We start from the raw sequence: 22,500 nt of genomic DNA, 5'->3' as shown, positions 1-22,500 counted from the left end.
AGAATCAAACCGGCAACCTTTGAGCTGCAAGTCTGATGCCTTAACCGCTCACCCATGACTGCCCCAAACAATGCAGTCATGCCCCTTACCATGACAAGGCACCCCATATACCAATACATTCCAGCCCAGGCCCCTGTGACATGGGTTGTGACACACTATTCTTTCTGCACACCCCCTTTCACAACCATAGTTTAGGTCTGTGAGTCAGTGCCCCATAGGAATACAAAAATAACGACAATAGTGGTAATGTTCAGAGATGCAATTATTATAATGCAGTTCTTAATTGATGTAAATAATGTTTCTTTTTTTATTATTCAATAATTTTTTATTTTGTTTTTATGCTTTTCCTGCCAACCAGCCGCGGCCCCTTTAGCATGCCCCCTTGCGGCCTCCCCGGCCCCTCACAGCTCTAGAGTACTGTATGTTGCCCTTGAAACACACACTGCAGAAAAGCTGCATTGATTGCCACACATGCACGCACAAGACAAAGCGAAATCCGTGGCTTTCTCTGTTATGTAGCGGCTTGCAGCTTAAAAAAAAAAAAAACAAGAATAAGAAGCATTGTGTCAATGTTTATGTCAAATAAATAATCTGGTGGGGCCATGCTTTCTCTTAAAGTAAACATTGGGATAGTTTTTGTTTGTTTCCGAGAGCCATGTTGGAAATGTTTACCTCCTTTTCTAATCCTCCACAGTTTGCTGCCCAATTCCAAGAAATCTGGTGGAACTCTAAAACAGGGGCGGAGTGGCCCACCTTTTCCCACCGGGAGAATTTTCCCCTTGGCGGCCCTCTTTAAAAAACAAAAAAAAAACAAAGCGAACATGGTTTCCTAACCAAAAAGACAAAAGCCACGAAATCTGCAGTCGTACTACATGTGGACATTAGTGTTGTCAAAATATCAACCTGAAGTGGAGAATTGTAGCCTACACCTTGATGAAATGCACAGCCAGTAAAACGCAGGTATACGCACCCATTTCAAAATTTCAGGGATTACAGTATACCCACTTAAAATTGATTGATCCATTATTTACAATAGCACAAATATATACAGTAGACTATACACACATCAAAAAATGCTCAAATATACAGTATACCCACTTCAAAAAGTAGACTACACCACTGGAGCCATCATCACAGTCCAAAGCATTCATAGGCCTAGGTTAGGCTACATCACGCTACTGTTCCATGCAAATGTGCACTCCACTGTCATTTTGACAGTTTGAAATTGAAATATCGTTAAAGGAAGACAGGATGAGCATGGGCACAAAGTTTTGGGTGTGGGGATTTTTAGAAGAGTAGGCTTACAAAATATAGTATAGTAGCCTATAGCTTACAAAAAGTCTGTCTACATTGTGCAATAAACCCACCATGCAGCAAATAAGCCAAACTTAGCTACTTCAAACCACAACCATAAGTCAACAAAATGTATAACCAAACGGTGTAGGCCTACCTTAAAACGCTGTCTTCTCGCAGCAAATGTCTTTGTTTCTTGCAATCACTCTACTTTAATCCACAGCTTATTAGCCTACACACCCAGCACTGGTCACATCAGAATCTTGTGTGGTAATTATTTTGTTCCATTTCTTCAGACATATGCTACATCCTAAATGTACCACATATAAATATATGAATGATAATAATATTATTTCGACTATAAGGAGATATACTGGTAGGTCTAACAAATCAAAACAAAACCCATTGCTTCTGTTAGGTGCAGTTATCTTGCTTCTGTTAGGTGCAGTTATCTTCCTTACCACTTGGTGGAGTCTGTTCGTAACCCAAGTCAATAACCACAGAGCAAGTGAATCAGGACTGGAAAGACTGTAAACTGTAACAGTCGTGTGGAAATCGGAAAATAAATCATAATTTATTAATATTTCCATCCTTTGGTAACCAATATACATATCACAGGTTCTTCAAATACTGAAAACGAAACTGTGTTACTAAGATCTTGTAAACTTCCGCGATCTACGGTGTATGAAAATTATCAGTAGAGAAGGGGTGTGGCCAATTTACTGTTTGACACTGTCAGTGAGGTATTGCGGTCTGGTATACGGTATAAGTTTTTACTAGTCAGCTTATCTCCTGAACAGGGAAGTGGAAAGTGGGAAGTCAGTGCTTATAAGAACTACCTCTAAACTTCAGGGCCAGTTGGGAACGCAGTGCGGCCGCATTATTACATTTCACGGCCGCGGCCCACCGGGACAAGTCCCCGATCTCCCGACGGCCACTCCGCGCCTGCTCTAAAAGATCTTTTAGTTTATTGTAACACTGGCCATATCAAAGCTTCTCATAAAAAACAGACAGCCCTCTGCCACCTTAAAAAGCACAGCCAGACGCAAAGACCCGAAAACACTAACAGAAGCTCAAATCATGTTTCATTTCCATTAAAGCAGACTACTGCGATGTGATGTGATGGGTGCCCAGCAGTGGTGGAACATTTGCACACAGGGTCTCAGGGCTTAAACACAGACAGGGGGACCCCCATGTGGCCTGCATACAGTAGGTCATAATAGGGGCCCCACCATCAATATGGGAGGGCCCTGGGCCCAGGGGCACATGCCCTGCTTGCCTGCCCCTACAGCTCCACTCCTGGCGCCCAACTGGTCTTTTCCTTAAATAAAATAGCCCACCACCAGTGTTGCCAGATGTGTCTGATCAACTCCTGCCCAAAAGGTTCTCAAAAACCGCCAAAATGCGCTAAATTCTGCCCAATTTCAACAGATTACATTAATCTCTATGGGCATAAAACTGCATAAAAAAACGGCAATTGGTCAATTTTTCCCGTTTTTCATTTTTCCCGCAGACAGCCATTCCAAGCAGCCCAATTGGTTGGGTAACCGCCCAATCTGGCAACAAAGCCCACCACACAGCTGCAGCTCATTCGCAAGTTGGTTCTGCTCACGCTTTATCTTGGGTCTGGAAGAAAAGAACAACCGCATTACATCAGTGCTAAAATCTTTTATGCGCAGGGCCTTCACTAAGACACAAAATGGATCTCAAAGTGCCGTTACGACTATAAATCACAGAGTGGCTCGGATCCAGAATGTCTCTCCCTCTAGCTCTCGCTTGCTCTCACTCCTGTTCTTGCTCTCTCTTGCTCGCAATCTCTCTCTGCCTCTCCCTGCCTCTCTCTCTCTCTCTCTCTCTCTCTCTCTCTCTCTCTCTCTCTCTCTCTCTCTCTCTCTCTCTCTCTCTCTCTCTCTCTCTCTCTCTCTCTCTCTCTCTCTCTCTCTGAGTTCTTTAAGTGAAACCGGGTTTGCTGTTGTAGATCCTGTGGACCTGTGAGTGACCTTATTGAGTCCAAATTAGAGCCACTTTGTGCCGTAGTCACTGGAAGGAAGCTGTCACAAAGCCTTTCCTGAGGCTGGCCAGGTAAACCCCCTACCCGGCCTCGCCTCCAGCGTTATTTTCATTTTGTTCAGAAGGTCTGGCTCTGGGGCAGTGGTGGAACAATAGCACACAGAGCCCCAGGGCAATCCACCTATAGGGCCCTTCCATACAGCCTGCCATGGTCACAATAAGACCCCCAACACTAATACAGGAGGGCCCTGGGCCCCGGGGCTAATGCCCGGCTTGTCCCTCCTATAGCTTCGCCCCTGCACTGGGTTCCCATTGATATGGTTTTTCTCAAACAGAATATTGCCGACAGAGCGTTTATGAGCAGGGAAAGCGAACAGGGGGCAAACGGGTAATTTTTCCTGGGCCCAACAAGATGAAGAATTGGGTCCCCATTATTTCTATAATGTATTGACCATTATGTACCGTAGGGGCCTTCCAGATGCCTTTGTCTCCGTCCCTGTGCCAGCCAAAAGCTGTCAGCGGCCCCGTTCGTGAGTGATGACGTGTACTGTGCTACATTAGTGTTGAAGTGTACATTACAGTATATACAGGCTGATAGCCAGGCTAATTGCTACACCACCAGATGTTAGTGATCGCTTTAATGGCACATTCATTATTTTTTTAATCTTGGTGAGTCTGCACCTCCAGAAGGGAAATGTTTTTCAACTCAGCAAGGCCAGAACCCTTTTAATGAAGTGTAGCAGCAGGGGATGGTTTACCAGGCAACCTTACATGGAGAATATATTTTCAAAACTCTGTTGTGGAGCTGTGTTTTTATGTTGCACTTTTTCCATCTCTGCACTTTTACTATTATTTACTGTAATTATCTTTTAATTGTATGATGAAGTCCAAGGCACTCTTTGTCTTCATTAAAAAAAGGTTTTCATTAAATGTAGCTAGTTCATATTTGAACAGTCAAAAGTTGCCAATGCTTGGCCAAAAAATGTTGGCAACTTTTAACCGTCCAAATATGAACTAGCTACATTTAGTTAAAAGCTTTTTAATGAAGACGAAGAGTGCCTTGGATTTCATCATGCATCTCTAAGTTACGTCTAACCAAAGAGCACCTTCGCACCACTAAATAGAACGCCGAAGCCTTCTGACCTACGCCTTTGTTTAATTATCTTTTAATTACTTGACTCTTTCGTGTCCTCCCTGTCACCTTTCCTTTTTTCCCATTTTTTTGTAATATTTTAATTACTGTGCCAATTTCAATCGATCCTTTCTACCTTAAAAGTTGTTGACCCGGGCACTCTTCTTCTTTGTAGTTATAATTTCTTATTTTAATGGCCATAACAAGTTGCTCCGCTACTTTATATCCAGGGCTCTAAATTAACACCAGCCAATCAGCGAAATGCTGCTGAAAAATCAGTTTGGCTGGTGGAAAAGACCAACTTACAAGCCACTTTGACCAATTAGTGAGTGTATGTTTGGCTAGTAGCATTAACATCTACTAGCTGGTGACGTAAACATTTAATTTAGAGCCCTGTTTATATCTATTTAAAAGGCTCGTTTTGGTTATTGTCCGCGTTTCCTCATTTCCCCACGTCACCCTTACTCCCCCTCTCCTCTACATTTCACGCTGTCTTTAGTTCTTCTGTGGAAGTGCCTCCTGCTTTTATTTATGCAGGCCTCATTGTATTACACCTACGTTTAATTATTCCACATAAACAAAGAGCCACGTTCTGTTCTGCCATATGAAGTTGCACTCCCAACCGCACATTTACACTCACACTCACACACACACACACACACACACACACACACACACACACACACACACACACACACACACACACACACACACACACACACACACACACACACACTGTGTGTGGTTGATGCTTAACAGTGCAGAGCTCTCTTGTAAAGTGTCTTCAGGTGTCCCGTCCCCTACTGTGCGCAGAGCTGTTCCGATCAGCAATGAAGTCATGAAGTCATGTGCTGTTTTTGTTGTGCAATAACTGCTTACAGATCCCTGTTTCTCCATCGCAAGCATGTGTGTGTGTGTTGTTTATCACGGTGTGATCAACAATTGTGCTTTGTTGTGTGCTGTTTGTGTGTGTGCTCGACGCTGTGTGTGCATGTGTGTGTGACCCTGTGTGTGTGGTCGTCTGCTTTCAGGTCCAGATGCGTCGGCTTCGCCGCTGTGTGGTCGTCGTGGCAACATAGCTGAGAGCTGCAAGGTTCCGGGCACGCCCCCCTCGCCACGCAACCTGCTGCCCTACGGACACAGGAAGTGCCACAGCCTCGGATACAAGTGAGCACGCTCCCCTACGCTCCTCTCCACTCTCCCCTACGCTCCTCTCCACTCTCCCCTCTGCTCTTCTCCTCTCTCCCCCCTCTGCTCCTCTCCTCTCTCCCCTCTGCTCCTCTACGCTCCTCTCCACTCTCCACTAAGCTCCTATACTCTCTTCTCTACTCCCCCACGCTCCTCTACGCTCCTCTCCTCTCTCCCCTCTGCTCCTCTGCGCTCCTCTCCACTCCTCTCTGCTCCCCTATCCTCTCCTCTCTGCTCCCCTATGGTCCTCTCCTCTCTCCCCTACGCTCCTCTCCTCTCCCCTCTGCTCCTCTACGCTCCTCTCCAATCCACTCTACTCCCCTATACGCTCTTCTCTGCTCCTCTCCTCTCCTCCATTCTTCTCTCCTCCCCTCTTCTCTCCTCTGCTCCTCTATGCTCATACCTTTTCCTCTCCTCTCCTCTCCTCTCCTCTCCTCCGTTCTTCCCCTCTCCTCTCCTTCCATCTCTCCTCTCCGTCCATCTCTCCTCTCCTCTCGTCTCCTCTCCTGTGCACATTCCACCAGTAAATTCAGAGCATACGCAGACATATGTATCAAAAGCAGCTGTCATAACCTTCACTGTCCTGTCACATAAAGGCAGAAAAAGCCCAGAAAAATATATGTTAAAAAAAGTAAAATAATAATAATTAAAAAAAATTGGCAAAAACATTAGATGACGTATTGAAGTGATAATTTTGGCCATCCGGTCCCGCTCCGTCCAGGTTGCATGCCAGACTAAATTGGGATGTGTAGCCTACACAATACAATAGTGTAATCTCCACTGCTCCGTTTGTCCTATTTGCCTCTTCTTACAGCGCATTAAACGGTGAACACAGTACATGATGTAACTAGAGCGATAATTTTGGCTATCTGGTCCGTCCAGGTTATATGCCTACTGAGACCATACAGTACTACCGTGGTTCCCAAACTTTTTCAGCAGGGACCCCCTTTTTTCGCGACCCCCCCATCCACCATAGTCTTAGCTAGCAATGGATTTCTAGCAATATTAGCGGACAAACTATTCCTGGAAATTGTAGCAATATCAATGGCCAAAAAAAAATGTCCATTACTATTCTAGATTTTCCATTACCATTTCCATGTGTCTGCTAATATCGCTAGAAATCCTCAGGATAGCAAATACATCTATTAGCTTTTACTTGATCTGGGGATTTCCCGTTTTTATGCGATGTTCCTTTTGTCCTTCAGTACCTCCACGACCCCCTTTAGGGGTCCCGACCCCCCAGTTTGGGAAACCCTGCCGTACTAGATGGTGATGTGAAAATGGTCGGTTCTGGAGTGGTGGCTTATGTCACAGGGCAGCCCTGTTCCGCGATCTGAGCTCAGCTGCAAAGAGAACCTTTTGACAGAATTTGGCCGCAAGGCAAGCACAAGCGTGCATTAGGAAGAATAAAACCATTGTCTGAGAGTTCTCCACTCTCTACACACTGTTTGCATTGGAGTCAACTCTGCTCGGCGGTCATAATATCCTGACTTATGGTGAGAACCAACTAATTCCAAACAAATTGACCAACGAAGAAGAAAACAAAGTCATCCAGGAAATTTCGTTTTCTTTTTCCATCTCGACTGCTGTGTGTGTACTTGTGCGATTGTGTGTGTGTGTGTGTGTGTGTGTGTGTGTGTGTGTGTGTGTGTGTGTGTGTGTGTGTGTGTGTGTGTGTGTGTGTGTGTGTGTGTGTGTGTGTGTGTGTGTGTGTGTGTGTGTGTGTGTGTGTGTGTGTGTGTGTGTGTGTGTGTGTGAACATGATGGGACTAGGCAGGCCAGGAGGCGTGAGTCAGCCCTGCCTGTACACTCCCAACGATCCGTTCCATCCTCAATCACCCCCCTCAAGGACACACACACAGCCAGACACACACACACACACACACACACACACACACACACATACACACACACACAGCCAGACCCTCGCCAGGCAACCGATCCAGGAAACACAAACAGCCGTCGTCATCCAAAACTCTGAACTCCAAAAATCCTCAAAATCCCTCGGCTCCCCCTCCCCCTCCCCTACGGCGTCACACACACACACACACACACACACACACACACACACACACACACACACACACACACACACACACACACACACACACACACACACACACACACAGGTGCAAAACTCACCCCCCGACCTTCCAGCCCCCACTCGACTCCAGAGTCAAGAGGCAAGTTTGCATTTGTCAGCATTTGTGCACGTTAACGTTCGTTCACAACTGGCCATGACTCATGTTGGCAGAGTAGTAGTGGAGAGAGAGAGAGAGAGAGAGAGAGAGAGAGAGAGAGAGAGAGAGAGAGAGAGAGAGAGAGAGAGAGAGAGAGAGAGAGAGAGAGAGAGATGTGCGCACAAGTACACGCGTGTATACACACACACACACACACACACACACACACACACACACACACACACACCCATAGGCAACCAGGTCACCCGGTGCTAGGCCCCCCTGCACTGCTCTGATATGACTAATGTCATGCTGAAGTGTGGAAACAAATATTCCTTTAAGGAAGGGGGGTGCAGGGGAGAGAGTGAGAGAGAGAGATGAATGGAGAGAGAGAGGGAGAGAGAGAGCTGGATAGGGAGAGAGAGAGAGAGAGAGAGAGAGAGAGATGGCCTAGGAGTCTATTGGATCTGCTGAATCAGGAAAAGAGAGAGAAAGAGAAATGGAGAGAGATGGCTTAGCCGACTTTGATACCTCGAGATGTAGTGAAAGAGGGAAAACGTGAAAAAATAAAGACTGCCAAAGAGAGAGGCTCAGAGGTCTGTTGTGTCGTGACGAGATCACGTTTTGATCTCGAAAACTACGTGCACGCACACACACACACACACACACATACACACACACACACGTACACACACCTCTGATCTAAGCCTTTGGCGTCTTGGTAGTGTGTCTGCGCTCCACAGAGTGTAATAGGGGGCGAAGTGAGACGGGAGGTTTTGGCCTGCGTAGAGTCCAACGCTCGAACGGCAGGCAGGCAGGCAGGCCTGGAGGACTTGGAACGCAGAGGAAACCGGAGAGAGAGAAATCGCACCGCTGTGCCGTGCCAAAGGCTGGCTTTTTTACTGTCAAATTACCAAAATAAATTCAAGTAAACATCTCTGAAGTACCAACGTCTTGAAAACGTCTGTAAAATTCAGCGCTCTCAAAGTCGCTCTTATTAGAGAGTTTACTAGGGGCACCGCTGAGGCCACATTACACCATTTGGATGATGTTGTTGTTACTCAGTTTGCGGACGTGCGTGTGTGTGTGTGTGTGTGCGTGTGTGTGTGTGTGTGCGCATGCGCGTTTGACTTGCTTCATCCACAAGAACAGTACGGTGTACGGAGTTTAAGAGTGCGTGTGCGTGTGCGTGTGTGTGTGTGTTTAACAGCTTCATCCACAAGAACAGTACGGTGGAGTTTAAGAGTGCTAATGTGTGTGCGTGCGTGCCTGTGTGCGTGCCTGTGTACGTGCCTGTGTACGTGCATGTGTGTGTGTGTGTGTTTGTGTGTGTGTGTGTGTGTGTGTGTGTGTGTGTGTGTGTGTGTGTGTGTGTGTGTGTGCGGTGTGTGTGTGTGTGCGTGTGCGTGCGTGCGTGCGTGTGTGCGTGCGTGTGTGTGTGTGTGTGTGTGTTGACAGCTTCATCCATAAGACCAGTACTGTGGAGTTTAAGAGTGCTAGTGTGTGTGTGCGTGCGTGCGTGCGCTTGTGTGTGTGTGTGTGTGTGTGTGTGTGTGTGTGTGTGTGTGTGTGTGTGTGTGTGTGTGTGTGTGTGTGTGTGTGTGTGTGTGTGTGTGTGTGTGTGTGTGTGTGTGTGTGTGTGTTTGACAGCTTCATCCATAAGACCAGCACTGTGGAGTTTAAGAGTGCTTGTGTGTGTGTGTGTGTGTGTGTGTGTGTGTGTGTGTGTGTGTGTTTGACAGCTTCATCCATAAGACCAGTACTGTGGAGTTTAAGAGTGCTTGTGTGTGTGTGTGTGTGTGTGTGTGTGTGTGTGTGTGTGTGTGTGTGTGTGTGTGTGTGTGTGTTTGACAGCTTCATCCATAAGACCAGCACTGTGGAGTTTAAGAGTGCGACCTTCCCCAACGCGGGGTCACGTCACCTGCTGGACGACAGCGTGTTGGAGAGCCACACGCCCACCAGGGGGCAGACCGAGAGCTCCACACTGTCCAGCGGGATATCACTAGGTAACACACACACACACACACCACGATACACACACACACACACACCATGCTGTCTAAGGGGATATCACTAGACACACACGCGCACACACACACACACACACACACACACACACACACACACACACACACACACACACACACACACACACACACACACACACACACACACCATGCTGTCTAGGGGGATATCACTAGACACACACACACACACACACACACACACACACACACACACACACACACACACACACACACACACACACACAGACGGTTGCCTCTTGAAGACCAGACAGCTTCAGATCAGACCTCCAAGTGTTCTATTATAAACATACAGACACAATTATGTGCTTGTGTATTCACACATGCGCGCCACACACACATTCACACATCAGTGCTTAAATACACTAACAAACACTCCGACAGACTCAGAGATAACTCAGGCTCCTGTCTAAACATGTGTAGCCTGTTTACATGCTTACTAACAAGACACATTCCAGGGCAGTAGACCATGAAGCATCTTCAGACTTGGTTTATTTTTCCCAACACCCAGGGCATGAACTGCCCCCTGAGGCCCCCAGTGATTTCCAATCAAGACTCTCCCATGACATCTTACAACACACTCTTAAGAAATTGGTTCTTGGAACTCCAGACAAAGAGTCAGGGGTTTGGTACCAGGAAGAAGATGCGGTCTGTATATCAGGGGTTGGGAACATTTTCATTCAAAGGGGCACTTCAAATTCATCTGAGAGCCACTAAGAACACAAACCAGGATTTCCCTTTGCATGTCAGGCCTATATTGAGGGTAGCAACCTTTAAAACAGACCCCACCTTCTCTATGCCATCTGAATATAAGTTAATTGTATTGCAAATTTATTTTCTAAGATTCCTTTACAGAATATGTCATATTTCATGTGAAGCTGCGTAACACTAAAACTATATCGGGGGGGCGGATAAAATGGCCTCAAGGGCCGCAAAACGGCCCCCGAGACATAGGTTCCCCTATCCCTGCTGTATATGGTGCCATTCCCCCTCTCGGCGGAGGTTTAGCTGCCAATCTTTAACATCTTGACTCCCATATCACGGAAAAGTATGTATTTATTCCCCATGCGTTGACTTCCAACTTGAAAAAATTCATCTTTTTTCTTAATGTCGAAAGTTGACACTCTAATGCACCTTCTCTGTGATGAGCAGAACTGACATAGATCATGAAAACTCCTCAAGTCAAAACTCCTACAAAGGCACAATTTGATTTGGTTGTTTCATCGGGGCATTTCATCACAACACAATATTTGAGTGTTATCACAGCAAAGGTTCAAATCATGCACTTCCTGATCAAGTCCCCAGGATGCCCCCCCTCCACTCCCCTCATTTTGTGTGTGTGTGTGTTTTTTTTTATGTCAGATTTTGTTAGTTTGTTAGTTCTTACTGTTTAGTGCTTGATGGTCTTACTTGTTAGTCTTGTCCAGTGTCTATTTTGTTTGCCCCTATGTCTGATATGTCTTCTATCCTTACGTGTGCTTTTTTTAAAATTTGTTTTTATGTCATAATATGCATGTGCCTCCTCTGTCTTAATGCCCTCTTGGCCAGGACTCCCTAGAAGAAGAGGTTTTTACCTCAATGGGACCTTCCTGGTTAAATAAAGGTCAAATCAATAAAAATAATAATAATAATTCCTTCATTTTTTCTTTTAATAATAATTCATTCATAATTCCTTCGTATAGCGCCTTTCAAAACACGTCGCTTTACATAATATCAGTGTAAGTGTGTGTAGAATCGCATCACATCACTTTCAAAAAGCACTCTGCGCAACAACTTGCTTTTTCTCTTCTTCTGTTGTTGCCCTCCAATAAGTGCTCTGTCCATGACCTCCTGTGCAGTCGCAGCTACTATGTCTGTAGGTATCAAAGGAGATATACCTACCGTACGGGTGAGTTGTCTGCTCTGACTCAAAGCCTTCTCTCCCCCACTAGCAGCAGTCAGACAGCCTTCAGACACCGTTCTCTCTCTCTGACAGCCACGCAGCAGACAGACAGGAGCACTCTGGGAGTGCTTTATGTGTACCATACAATGCAACACACCACAACATTGAACCAACATTACAAATGCAGAGGCTTACTCTTTCTTTTCTTTTTTACTGCTGCTGCTGGGAAGTTATTTGGCAAGCTGTTGAAGCACTTTCACCTTCATGTTGTATGAGCTGCCACATCACATGCCCTACATACAAAAGGGCTGTGAAGTTATTTATTTTTTCAGTCTGCGTTTCTTTTAAAGGCAGTGAAAAGGGTCTAACACGGATAGGAGGGAGACGAGGTGTTTCTGTCCCTTTTGAACATTTTCCCTTTTGAACACTTTCCTTTGAAATGTGGTGTCGTTACAGGGAGCAGTGAAGGCTCTGAACTCAGCGAAGAAATGTCATGGCCTGCCTTCGAAAGGTGAGACCATGTTTTTATATATCAAATACACGCACGCACACACACGCACACGCACACACACACACGCACACACACAAACACGCACACACACGCACACACACACACACACACTACAGCTAGAGCTACAAAGCCTCACCATAGTCAGCACTGCTCATCCATCCTCCATTTATAAGTCGCTTAAAACCTGCTACGTTGCATCCACATGGCAGACTTAGGGCGTATTCACACCTACCACGTTTGGTCCGGACCAAAGGACCAAACGGACCAGGTTCGGACCTTTTGGGATGGTCTGAATACAAACCAGCGAATCCTGGTCCGGACCAAACAAGCGGACCGAGACCGAGCTGAAAGGTCGGACTCGGTCCGGATCAAACGAACCCTGGTGCGGACCTTTTGTAGGTGTGAAAGCAGACCGGACCTAATCCCAGACTTTTTGCTTTTTTGTACCTCGGGAGCTTCCGTCGTTTTTCGAGATTAATGGGAAACAGAGTGTAAACAAAGCGACTCCACAACTTGTCATGTCCATGTCTTTGGTGTAAATTCGACAGAGTGGTTTGTTTGCAACAATATTAGCCTAATATTAATAAAATAATAGCCTAAACTATCGCAATCGTGGTCATATTTTCAATGAGGATGGCTTGTCAGTGGATCACAGGAAAGGAAAAAGAGACTGTTAATTTACCTATCACAGCATTTTAAATGTCGATTGGGGCAAATCCGAAAAGCATCTACTGAAGAATCGGACGGAAACACTGTAGTCCGCACAGTATGGATTCTGATAATGATAGCAATACAACGTTGGCACTTATCCCCCCTGGCTTGCTAGCTGTGCGTTGGATGGATGTAGGCTAGTGGAATAGCCTAGGGTAGCCTACTTGAAGAAGTTGTGATGAAGACAACGATAAGGTAATTCATTAATTTACCCGCTGTGGTGGCATGTTGGCAAGTTTGTATGATCCAAACGCTATGCCCGTGCTCGTCATGTTACTTTTTTCTTGATGGAGTGCGTGAAATATTGCTGCAAATGGTAGCCAATATTCCAATACAAACGTATCCAAATGACAGTGGAGCGCACTGTTTATTTTCGAGAAGAAAGAATGGCGTGGTGCGTTGCGTTGTTCCCAGACATCCCAAGTCTGATTGCAGGGAGGTGGTTATCCTAATATTGATGACTAAACCAGCCAGCAATCTCGCCCGCACGCTATATGACATTATAAGAAAGAAAGAAAGAAACAGGGATAAAATGTGGCTATCCCAACTCGCGGGATCAATCAATTGGTTTTCAGAAAGACGTCCTTCATGTCATGAGCTTCAGATAGTCTGCGCTATATTTCGTGTGAGCGCTATGCCATACATGCCGTGAACGTTTATTTTACATGCCGCTGAACTCTTTGGATGCTTGTAGGCCTATTTGGACATAGCCTTAACTTGTTGCGCGTGTCGTTTCTGACCAATAGCTGAACGACCTCAGGGCGCGTGGCTTTCTTGTCGATTTTGGTCCGCTTACTGAAATGTACACAGTCTGAAAGCCAACCGCACCAAATTTTTAGAATTAGGTTCGGACCAAACAAAGTGAACTATCGGACTTTCCTGGTCTGAATACGCCCTTAAAGGTGGGGCTGTAGGTTAACCATTTTAAGAAAATGTACCATTATGACATCATGTTGGGGGTTCCGCAGGCTCATAGGAGTCTATGTAGAACCTTAGAATCCTGGGGGAGTTCCCCCAACGTGATGTCATACCTGCAACCCCACCTTTAATATTTATGATCAGGATGTGTGTTTTTTTTTTTTTTGAGGATGACTGTATGTTGCCTGGTATGTTTTGTCAGCCATTTATTAAGCATTGCAGCGCTGCTTCCCCCCTCTTCCTCTGCTACAGATCTCAGTGCACTGAGGGGTAGTTATACTAAGATGCTGGTTCAGGAGTAAACCAGGTTAAGTTGAGAAGTAAAATCATCTATTAGAAGAGCATGGAGTCCTCATTTTCCCCACGCTCTTCTATTAGATGATTTACCTTAACTTCATTTTACCTTAACTTAAAATTACCTTAACTTAATTCGTAACTTAACCTGTTTTGCTCCTGATCCAGCTTCTTAGTATAGACCCCAGGTGTGCGTTTCCCCTGTACACCACAGATCACCAGCTGGCTGCTTAGCAACTTGGTTGGTTGGTTCTATTTCGTTTCTCCTGACCGCCAGGCGCGGTCAGCACTGAATATTCACCACATCCTCACTAAGCAACACTATGTGACACAGGGCGATGTGCATGTCGTGCCCCTGAATTTAAGACATGCTCACCCCGGAAGTAACCTCTTGGCCATCTTCTCATCAGTATCACAAGTGACTGCCAAGGCCTGGTGCTCATCCGAAACTCATACAAGTGCAGTTACATACACATACCGTATACGTAACCCTCGATAATGTGCAGTATGTACTACAACCAACTGAGTTGCTGCTATATAGCCAGCAGCTCTGCGGTCTTGAGGTGCGGGAAACGAACCCCTGTTGCACGTCTCATCACACCCCCTGATTCTCCCAGCTACAGCCATTACACACACACACACACACACACACACACACACACACACACACACACACACACACACACACACACACACACACACACACACACACACACACAGTGTCACCCCTGATTCCACCAGCTTTAGCCATTGATCAGCAGAGATCGTATAGGCCAATTAAAAGTCCCCGAGGGCCAGTTTTTCAAAATTCCTCCCAATAAAGGGCCGGGTCGGGCCGGGCCGACAATTTTTATATATATATATATATATATATATATATTTTTTTTTTTTCAAAATTATTCGAGGGCCAAAAATACATGCCCCCTATTAGCGGGCCGCTATTTGAGTATGAGGGGGGACCGATTTCTTGTATAAAATCCATGCATCTCATCCATTTCTTATGTCTACATACATTTTTGTTCCCCTCCCCCTTGCGAAACAAGAACCCAAAAGCAATGGCCGTTGTTTCTCTTTGGCAATTCTCTCTGGCGTCAGTCTGACCTTCAAGCCTTCAACGCTTACATACACTAGTGGTAGCGATCCCTGCACCCTGTAGCATGCATGCAAAGCAAAGCAAAGCCAAAACCAATCCAGAGCATAGCGAGCTCCTGTCTTATTTTACTGTAATACCTGACACGCAGGCCTTGGAAGAGGAGGAGGGCTCTGTGTTCGAATGGTCACACACGTGCATGCGTGATAAATGTCAAGGACCAAAACGTTGTGTATTAGAAAAGTGAAATGGGTCAGTGTGCGGGAGTTTTTTCAATTTGTCTGATGAGTGACCCATGCAGCTGAGGTGTATGAAAAAAAAACACAAAAATACCCCAACATCGTGGTTTAGGGTTTTTTTTTTTAAGAGTTTAGGAGTTAGGCTTGCTCATTTGGCCCCAGTGGAGAAGATGCAACAGAACCACAGTATAGCTCATAAAGGGCGTGTTAGGAATGCAGATACAACAGAAAGCCTTTAATCCCTTTAATTTGTCCTTTACGCTCCTTGTGTTGAGAGCTTTGTCCACCAATATGCATGCCATAATTTTCAGGCCGACCAGGGTTGCCTCACTCAAAACCATAGTAACTAACGATGTTTACGCCGTTGGTGTTTGCAATGCAATTTCACATTGGCAATTACTCAAGTACCCAGCTGGCTAGCGACTACACTTTCGAGAAACATGACTCAGAACAGAGGTGCCGGTGCTCGTTTCCCTACCAGTTATGTCCGGAACGAAAGTGCTTACCTGCGAACCTCCCCCGTTCATTCATACCCGGCTCTGAACTTTGCCGTATGTGAACCTGCTGACGTCCAAGTTGTCTTCACGGTTGGCAGAGAAAAGCAAAGTGTTTTTCACTTTCATAAACCAACTTTCCGGTTCCCGAACGTTCTGGTCTGCGGTATTAGGTGCTGGAATGGGCACAAGCACGGCTCTCTGTCGGCCTGAATATGCCTACATAGAAACCTATGGCAACATCAAGTCTGCATGTACAATACATATCATAGCATGTTCCACATGACGCACATGTCGCCTCACTGTTCTTGGAATTACGCACCGAACGAAACGCTCAGAAAAAGACATTGGCGCGGACGCCACCTCCACCATTGTCTACATGACACAGACACACACAGACAGACACACACACACACACAGACACAGACACACACACACACACACACACACAGACACACAGACACACAGAGACAGACACACACACACACACATCCCATCATGCCGCTGCTGACAGGCCCCCTGTGCTCTCTCCCTCATTGTGTCTTCACTGAACTCCTTCATCCACTACCCTTCCTCTTCCTCCTCCTCCTCCTCCTCCTCCTCCTCCTCCTCCTCTTCCTCCCCTTCCTCCTCCTCTCCGCCTCTGTCATCCACTACCCTTCCTCCTCCTCCTCATCTTTCTCCTCCACCTCATCTTCCTCCTCATCCTCCTCATCTTCCTCCTCTTCCTCCCTCATCCACTACCCTTCCTCCTCCTCATCTTCCTCCTCCTCCTCTTCCTCCTCCCCCTCCCTCATCCACTTCCCTCCCCTTCCTCCTACTCCTTCTCCTTTCCTCTCCTCTCCTCCTCTTCTTCTCCTCCTCCTCTCCTTCCTCCTCCTCTCCCTCCTCTCCACCCCCTCTCTCCTCCTCCTTTCCCCCCGCTTCTCCACCCCCCTCTTCTTCTTCTCTGCCCCTCTCTCCTCTGCTCTCTTCTCCTCTCCCTCTTTCCTCTGCCCCTCTCTCCTCCTTTTCTCTCCCTCTCCTCCTTCTCCTCCTCCTCTTCCCCCTCTCTCCTCCTCGTCCTCACCCCCCTCCTCTTTCCCCTGTCCCCCATCCTCTCCTCCTTCTCGCTCCCCCTCCTCCCCTCCTCTCCTCCCATCTCCCCTCCTCTCCTCCCCTCTCTCCTTTTCTCCTCTCCTCTCCTCTCCTCTCCTCCTCCCCTCCCCCCACAGGACGCGCTTCTATCACTCTCTGGGCCCAGTAACCCGCGTGGCCCGCATATCATGCAGAGGAGTTCTCAAACCCAGCAGGTACTGAGTGACCCCCCTGACCCCCCATCCACCTCCCCCAAAAATATACTTCTCCTCTCACTGGGCCCCCCTCCTCTCCTCTCGAACCCCCATCCCTCTGCCCGTCTCATCCGGTGCCCTTTCTTCCGGAGCTTTCTTCTGCCACCCACTCCTCTGCCCTCTGGAGGTGTGGGTGCTGCCCGCCGGTCACTGCAGTTTCTGAGGGTTGCCTCTAGGGGGGGTTAGTGGTGCTGGTAGTGGTGTTGGTGTTTCACGGGCAACCGTTGGGTGTTTCAGACACTAAATTGGGTAATGCCCATGTATGCTCTCCGAACAGAGCCTTTTGACAGTCTGCATATCCCACCCTGCTGAGACGAGGTGCGGAACAAATGTGTTTCTGACACTAGAAAGAGGAGAAGTCTGCACACATTTGCATGCCTGATGTGCTGGGTCTAAATGTCGTACGTCTTGAATAAACCTTAAAACCAGAGCTGTAGTGTGCAGACTTCTAGTCTTTCTATGCTCCGAACACGGTAGTCCGTGTGTGTGTTGGTTGCGGTGATGGTAGTGGTGATTTTTCTTTTCCTCCTCAGCCTCTCAGCACTGCAAATTTCAGCCTGCTGTTAACTGCTAACCTCCTATACTATACGCTGCTACTGCTAGTAATGCTACTAGTGCCTTAACTACAGTAGTTCGCCTCTAGTGTGTGCTGCTCTGTCTCTCTCTCTCCTTTTCGCTCTAGCTCTCTCTCTCTCTCTCTCTCTCTCTCTCTCTCTCTCTCTCTCTCTCTCTTGCATTGCTCTCACTCGTTTGATTTTTTTTTTGTACTGTTGCCGATTATCCAAGTGAGTATCATTGGGGTGTTGTGTTGGGTTCCTTCCCTCCTCTTCTGTACTCCATTGGTGCTTGGTATATTGGGACTGGTATTACAGGATCTACAGGGTTCTGTCTTTTGGCTCTTACCAAAATATTTTGGTGTGTGTGTGTGTGTGTGTGTGCGTGCGTGTGCGCGTGCGTGCGTGCGTGCGTGCGTGCATGTCCGTGCGTGTCTGTGTCTGTATCTGTGCGTGAGTGTGTGGCTTTGGAGGACGTGTGTGTGTCTGTCTGTCTGTCTGTCTGTCTGTCTCTCTCTCTCTCTCTCTCTCTCTCTGTCTCTCTCTCTCTCTCTGTGTCTTTGGAGGACATGCTGTGTTTGTGCGTGCGTGTGTGTGTTTGCGTGTGTGCGTCTTTGGAGGACATGCTGTGTGTGTGTGTGTGTGTGCGTGCGTGCGTGCGTGCGTGCGTGCGTGCGTGCGTGCGTGCGTGCGTGCGTGCGTGTGTGTGTGTGTGTGTGTTTGCGCATGTGCGGACATGCTGTGGTGGTATAAATCCACAGCTCATATCTGCAATAAAGATCTGGAGCAGAGCCAGAAGAGAGAGAGGAGAGAGGGATGAGAGAAAACGACAGATGGAGGGGGAGAGAAAGAGGGAGGGAACAAGAAGGGGAGGGGGTAGTGAGACACGGAGTGAGTAAAAAATAGAGAAGGGGGACAGGCAGACAGACAGACAGGCAGACAGACGGACAGATGTGACCTGGAAGAGGAGGTTTCCAAAGAGAGAGAGAGAGAGAGAGAGAGAGACGTAAAGTTTTGGCTTGCATCTGCTCTAGATGAAGTCTGTTGATGTAGTTTTAGAGAAGTCTGTTGGTGGCTCAGTGGAACTTCTGCTTTAGGGATTTTCATTTTATCAGTCCAAAGTTGTTCTTTGCATCTTTTCTTTTTTTTCTCTCCTCCATCGGCCCACACAGACCTCTGGTTCTGCTATTTTAGAAATTGGCAGAAGTGTGTGTGATGTCTTTTGTCATGCCTTTTTTTAAGCATTTCAAAGTTTGGGTACATCAAAGGAAATTCATCATTTTGTAAGTATTTAATGTGGAAATCAAAGCATGGAGGGAAAAGCCAACAATGGTGACAGTGGAGCAGGGTGGGATCTGTTCTCCTATTTTCACACTTCACCTTTTGGGATTTGGGCTTGGTGTTGATGGGGGTGTGTGTGTGCATATGCACCTGTGTTTTCTATGCGTGTGTGTGAAAGAGAGAGAGAGCGAGAGAGACAGCGCGATAGAGAGAGTGGGTGGGAGAGAGAGTGAATGTGTGTGTGTGTGGGTTGGCGAGACAGAGAGAGAGAGTGTGTGTGTGTGTGTGTGCGCGTGTGTGCGTGCGTGCATGCGTGTGTGCGTGTGTTAACCCTGCTGTCTCCCCCTGTGCTGTGCTGTGCTGTGTGTAGCTCTGCGGAGTCGGAGGAGCTGGCGGTGCACCTGTATCCCGGAGCCGCCACAGTACAGGGAGTCCTGCGCCGCAAAACTGTCCTCAAAGAGGGCAAGAAGCCCACGGTGAGAACACACACACACACACACACACACACACACACACACACACACACACACACACACACACACGAGCACACACAGTCACACACACGTGCTTGCACCCGCACACACTCACGCATATGCGCACGCACACACACACACACACACACACAAACACAGACTTTCTCTATCTCTGCCTATCAGTCATCAGTGCAGTCCTAACACCTAACGCTAGGGCTGCACGATTATGGAAAAAATCATAATCACGATTATTTTGGTCAAAATCATAATCACAATTATTAATCACGATTATTGATTTTTGCAGATTTGCTTGAAAATTATAACAAGATGAAATATAACCAAGAATGAATTACATACGGGATGAAATGAATTGTAATAATTATGTAAAGGCAATAGCATGAAACTTAAGTGGACAGATTTCTGGCCAGAAACACCATCCTGTCAGTATGTTCTGGCTTCAAGGACGCTCTCAAAAGTAAGTCACTATTGCCACGATTAAATAACGATTAAAATCATGAGTTCGATTTCACTATTTTATCACGATTTTGATTATTTTTCGATTCAATTGTGCAGCCCTACCTAACGCTACACACCCAACCCACCCCCCACCCCCCCACACACACACACAAACACACAATAATCTTCCCACACGCACACATACACACACATTCTGCTCTACTCTCTCTCTCTCTCTCTCTCTCTCTCTCTCTCTCTCTCTCTCTCTCTCTCTCTCTCTCTCTCTCTCTCTCTCTCTCGCATAACACACACACACACACACACACACACACACACAAACACACACACACACACAACCCTCTGGCTCTTTGCAAACAACTCCAGCTACTCATCCCTACCTACCGGGATGAGTTTTTGTCAATGACTAACTCGTCTCCAGTCTGCCCCTGCACCTGAACTGTGAAACCACGAAACGAAATATTTATTTGTTTTTGGGCTTTTTGGTGTCGACGTGTAGCACCTTAGTCTTCTTCTTTGTTTGGTTTTTTTACTCCCATATTAAGTTATTAGTGATAACTGAAAGTATCGCCCACAGACAGAAAGACATGTACTACCATGTTCAGTCAGTCACAACTGAAACTGTCACCCACCCCCACACACCGGGCTGGCACCATGCATCCTGCTACGGCATATGAACTTCACCCCAGTGCATTCCGCGTTCAGGTGCGACACCTATGCAAAAAAAACAAAACCGCTGTGGTCCTCAACGCCACGGGAAAGCCCTTGTGTCATGTGACCAGGTTCGCACAGCTTTCCTGCCGTGTCGGTGAATTTCTGTTGCTTTGGCGAATTTCTGTTGCTTTGGCGAATTTCTGTTGCTTTGGCGAATTTCTGTTGCTTTGGCGAATTTCTGTTGCTTAACACGAAAATGCTCTGCTGTGCCCTGACCAAAACCATGCCTAACCCTCACCTATCAGTTACAGCAGTGTTTCTGCCGCTTCACTTTCGCCAAGAGCAGTGAAACAAGCAAGGGAAATGGCGACATTGTGCCCAGATCAAAACCACCCCTAAACTTAACCTGACACAGGGCACTGTGGAGGGCGTGTCAACTTGCAGAGTTGTGATGCACAAGCGCGATAGACAGTTCAAGTCAGTGTGTTATCTTATCACTCTGGTACGAGGTCATGTCACACACACAAGCCAGACCATGCTGTAAAGACCAATTGTTTTTGTTACAGCCGGTACATTGAGGTCTCATTTGTAAAAGAGCTGCACGAGTCTTGAACCAGCTACCGTAGTTATAAAGCTGCTCAATGTAACCCAGCTACCGTAGTTATAAATCTGTTCAATTGAACCAGCTACCGTACTTATAAAGCTGTTCAATCTAACACCGCTCTGTTCACTCATAAATCTTTATTACGGTCGGCTTCTATATAGTATCATAGACTCAAACTGGGTTTCTAACGTTGGGAGTTGGCCTTCTAGCTCTTTTAAAAGCCTGTTATTTTTACATAATTTATTTTGGAGGAATTTTTGATGATTTAATTCAGGGTTTTTTTCTTATGTAACAGACCACAGAAGCACACATGCATACTGTGCACACATGCATACACATGAACTCTCTCACTCTCTTTATTTCTTTCTCTCTCTTTCTTTCTTCCCCTCTCTCTCTCTCTCTCTCTCTCTCTCTCTCTCTCTCTCTCTCTCTCTCTCTCTCTCTCTCTCTCTCTCTCTCTCTCTATCTCCTCCTCCTCCTCCTCACACATCCATACACACACACCACACACACACACACACACACACACACACACACACACACACACACACACACACACACACACACACACACACACACACACACACACACACACACACACACACCACACACACACACACACACACACCACACACACACACACACACACACACACACACACACACACACACACACACACACACACACACACACACACACACACACAGATATACAGATTGAGTCCAGTGCCTGTTTATGGGAGACTGGGTTTCCCATTTTGAGTCTTATTAAATGCACTTTTATTTTCCACCCAACCACAGCCTGGATGGCCCTCACACACACAAGCACACACATGCATACACACGCACAGGCGCACAACCACACACACACACACACAGACACACACACACACACACACACACACACACACACACACACACACACACACACACACACACACACACACACACACACACACACACACAACCACTGCCTGGATGGCCCACACACACACACACACACACACACACACACACACACACACACACACACACACACACACACACACACACACACACAACCACACACACACACACATACACACACACTACCACACACACACACACAACCACACACACACACATACACACACACTACCACAC

The 22,500-nt window shown here is 46.8% G+C and overlaps 1 protein-coding gene across 1 annotated transcript in view; it reads left to right on the top strand.

The window, feature by feature from the left end:
• Window positions 1-22,500, top strand: part of ralgps2 (Ral GEF with PH domain and SH3 binding motif 2) — a 169,042-nt gene that overhangs the window by 131,058 nt on the left and 15,484 nt on the right. Inside the window, exons 11-15 of the mRNA XM_063200675.1 lie at window positions 5,467-5,602; window positions 9,658-9,809; window positions 12,187-12,241; window positions 17,202-17,279; window positions 19,524-19,629. Coding sequence (XP_063056745.1) covers window positions 5,467-5,602; window positions 9,658-9,809; window positions 12,187-12,241; window positions 17,202-17,279; window positions 19,524-19,629 — 527 coding nt within the window. The remainder of the gene's footprint in view (window positions 1-5,466; window positions 5,603-9,657; window positions 9,810-12,186; window positions 12,242-17,201; window positions 17,280-19,523; window positions 19,630-22,500) is intronic.

Source organism: Engraulis encrasicolus, chromosome 6 (genome assembly GCF_034702125.1).
Source record: "Engraulis encrasicolus isolate BLACKSEA-1 chromosome 6, IST_EnEncr_1.0, whole genome shotgun sequence".
NCBI classification, from domain to species: Eukaryota; Metazoa; Chordata; class Actinopteri; order Clupeiformes; family Engraulidae; genus Engraulis; species Engraulis encrasicolus.
Note: the sequence above shows the minus strand (reverse complement) of the source record. Positions and strands in the feature narration are given on the sequence as shown.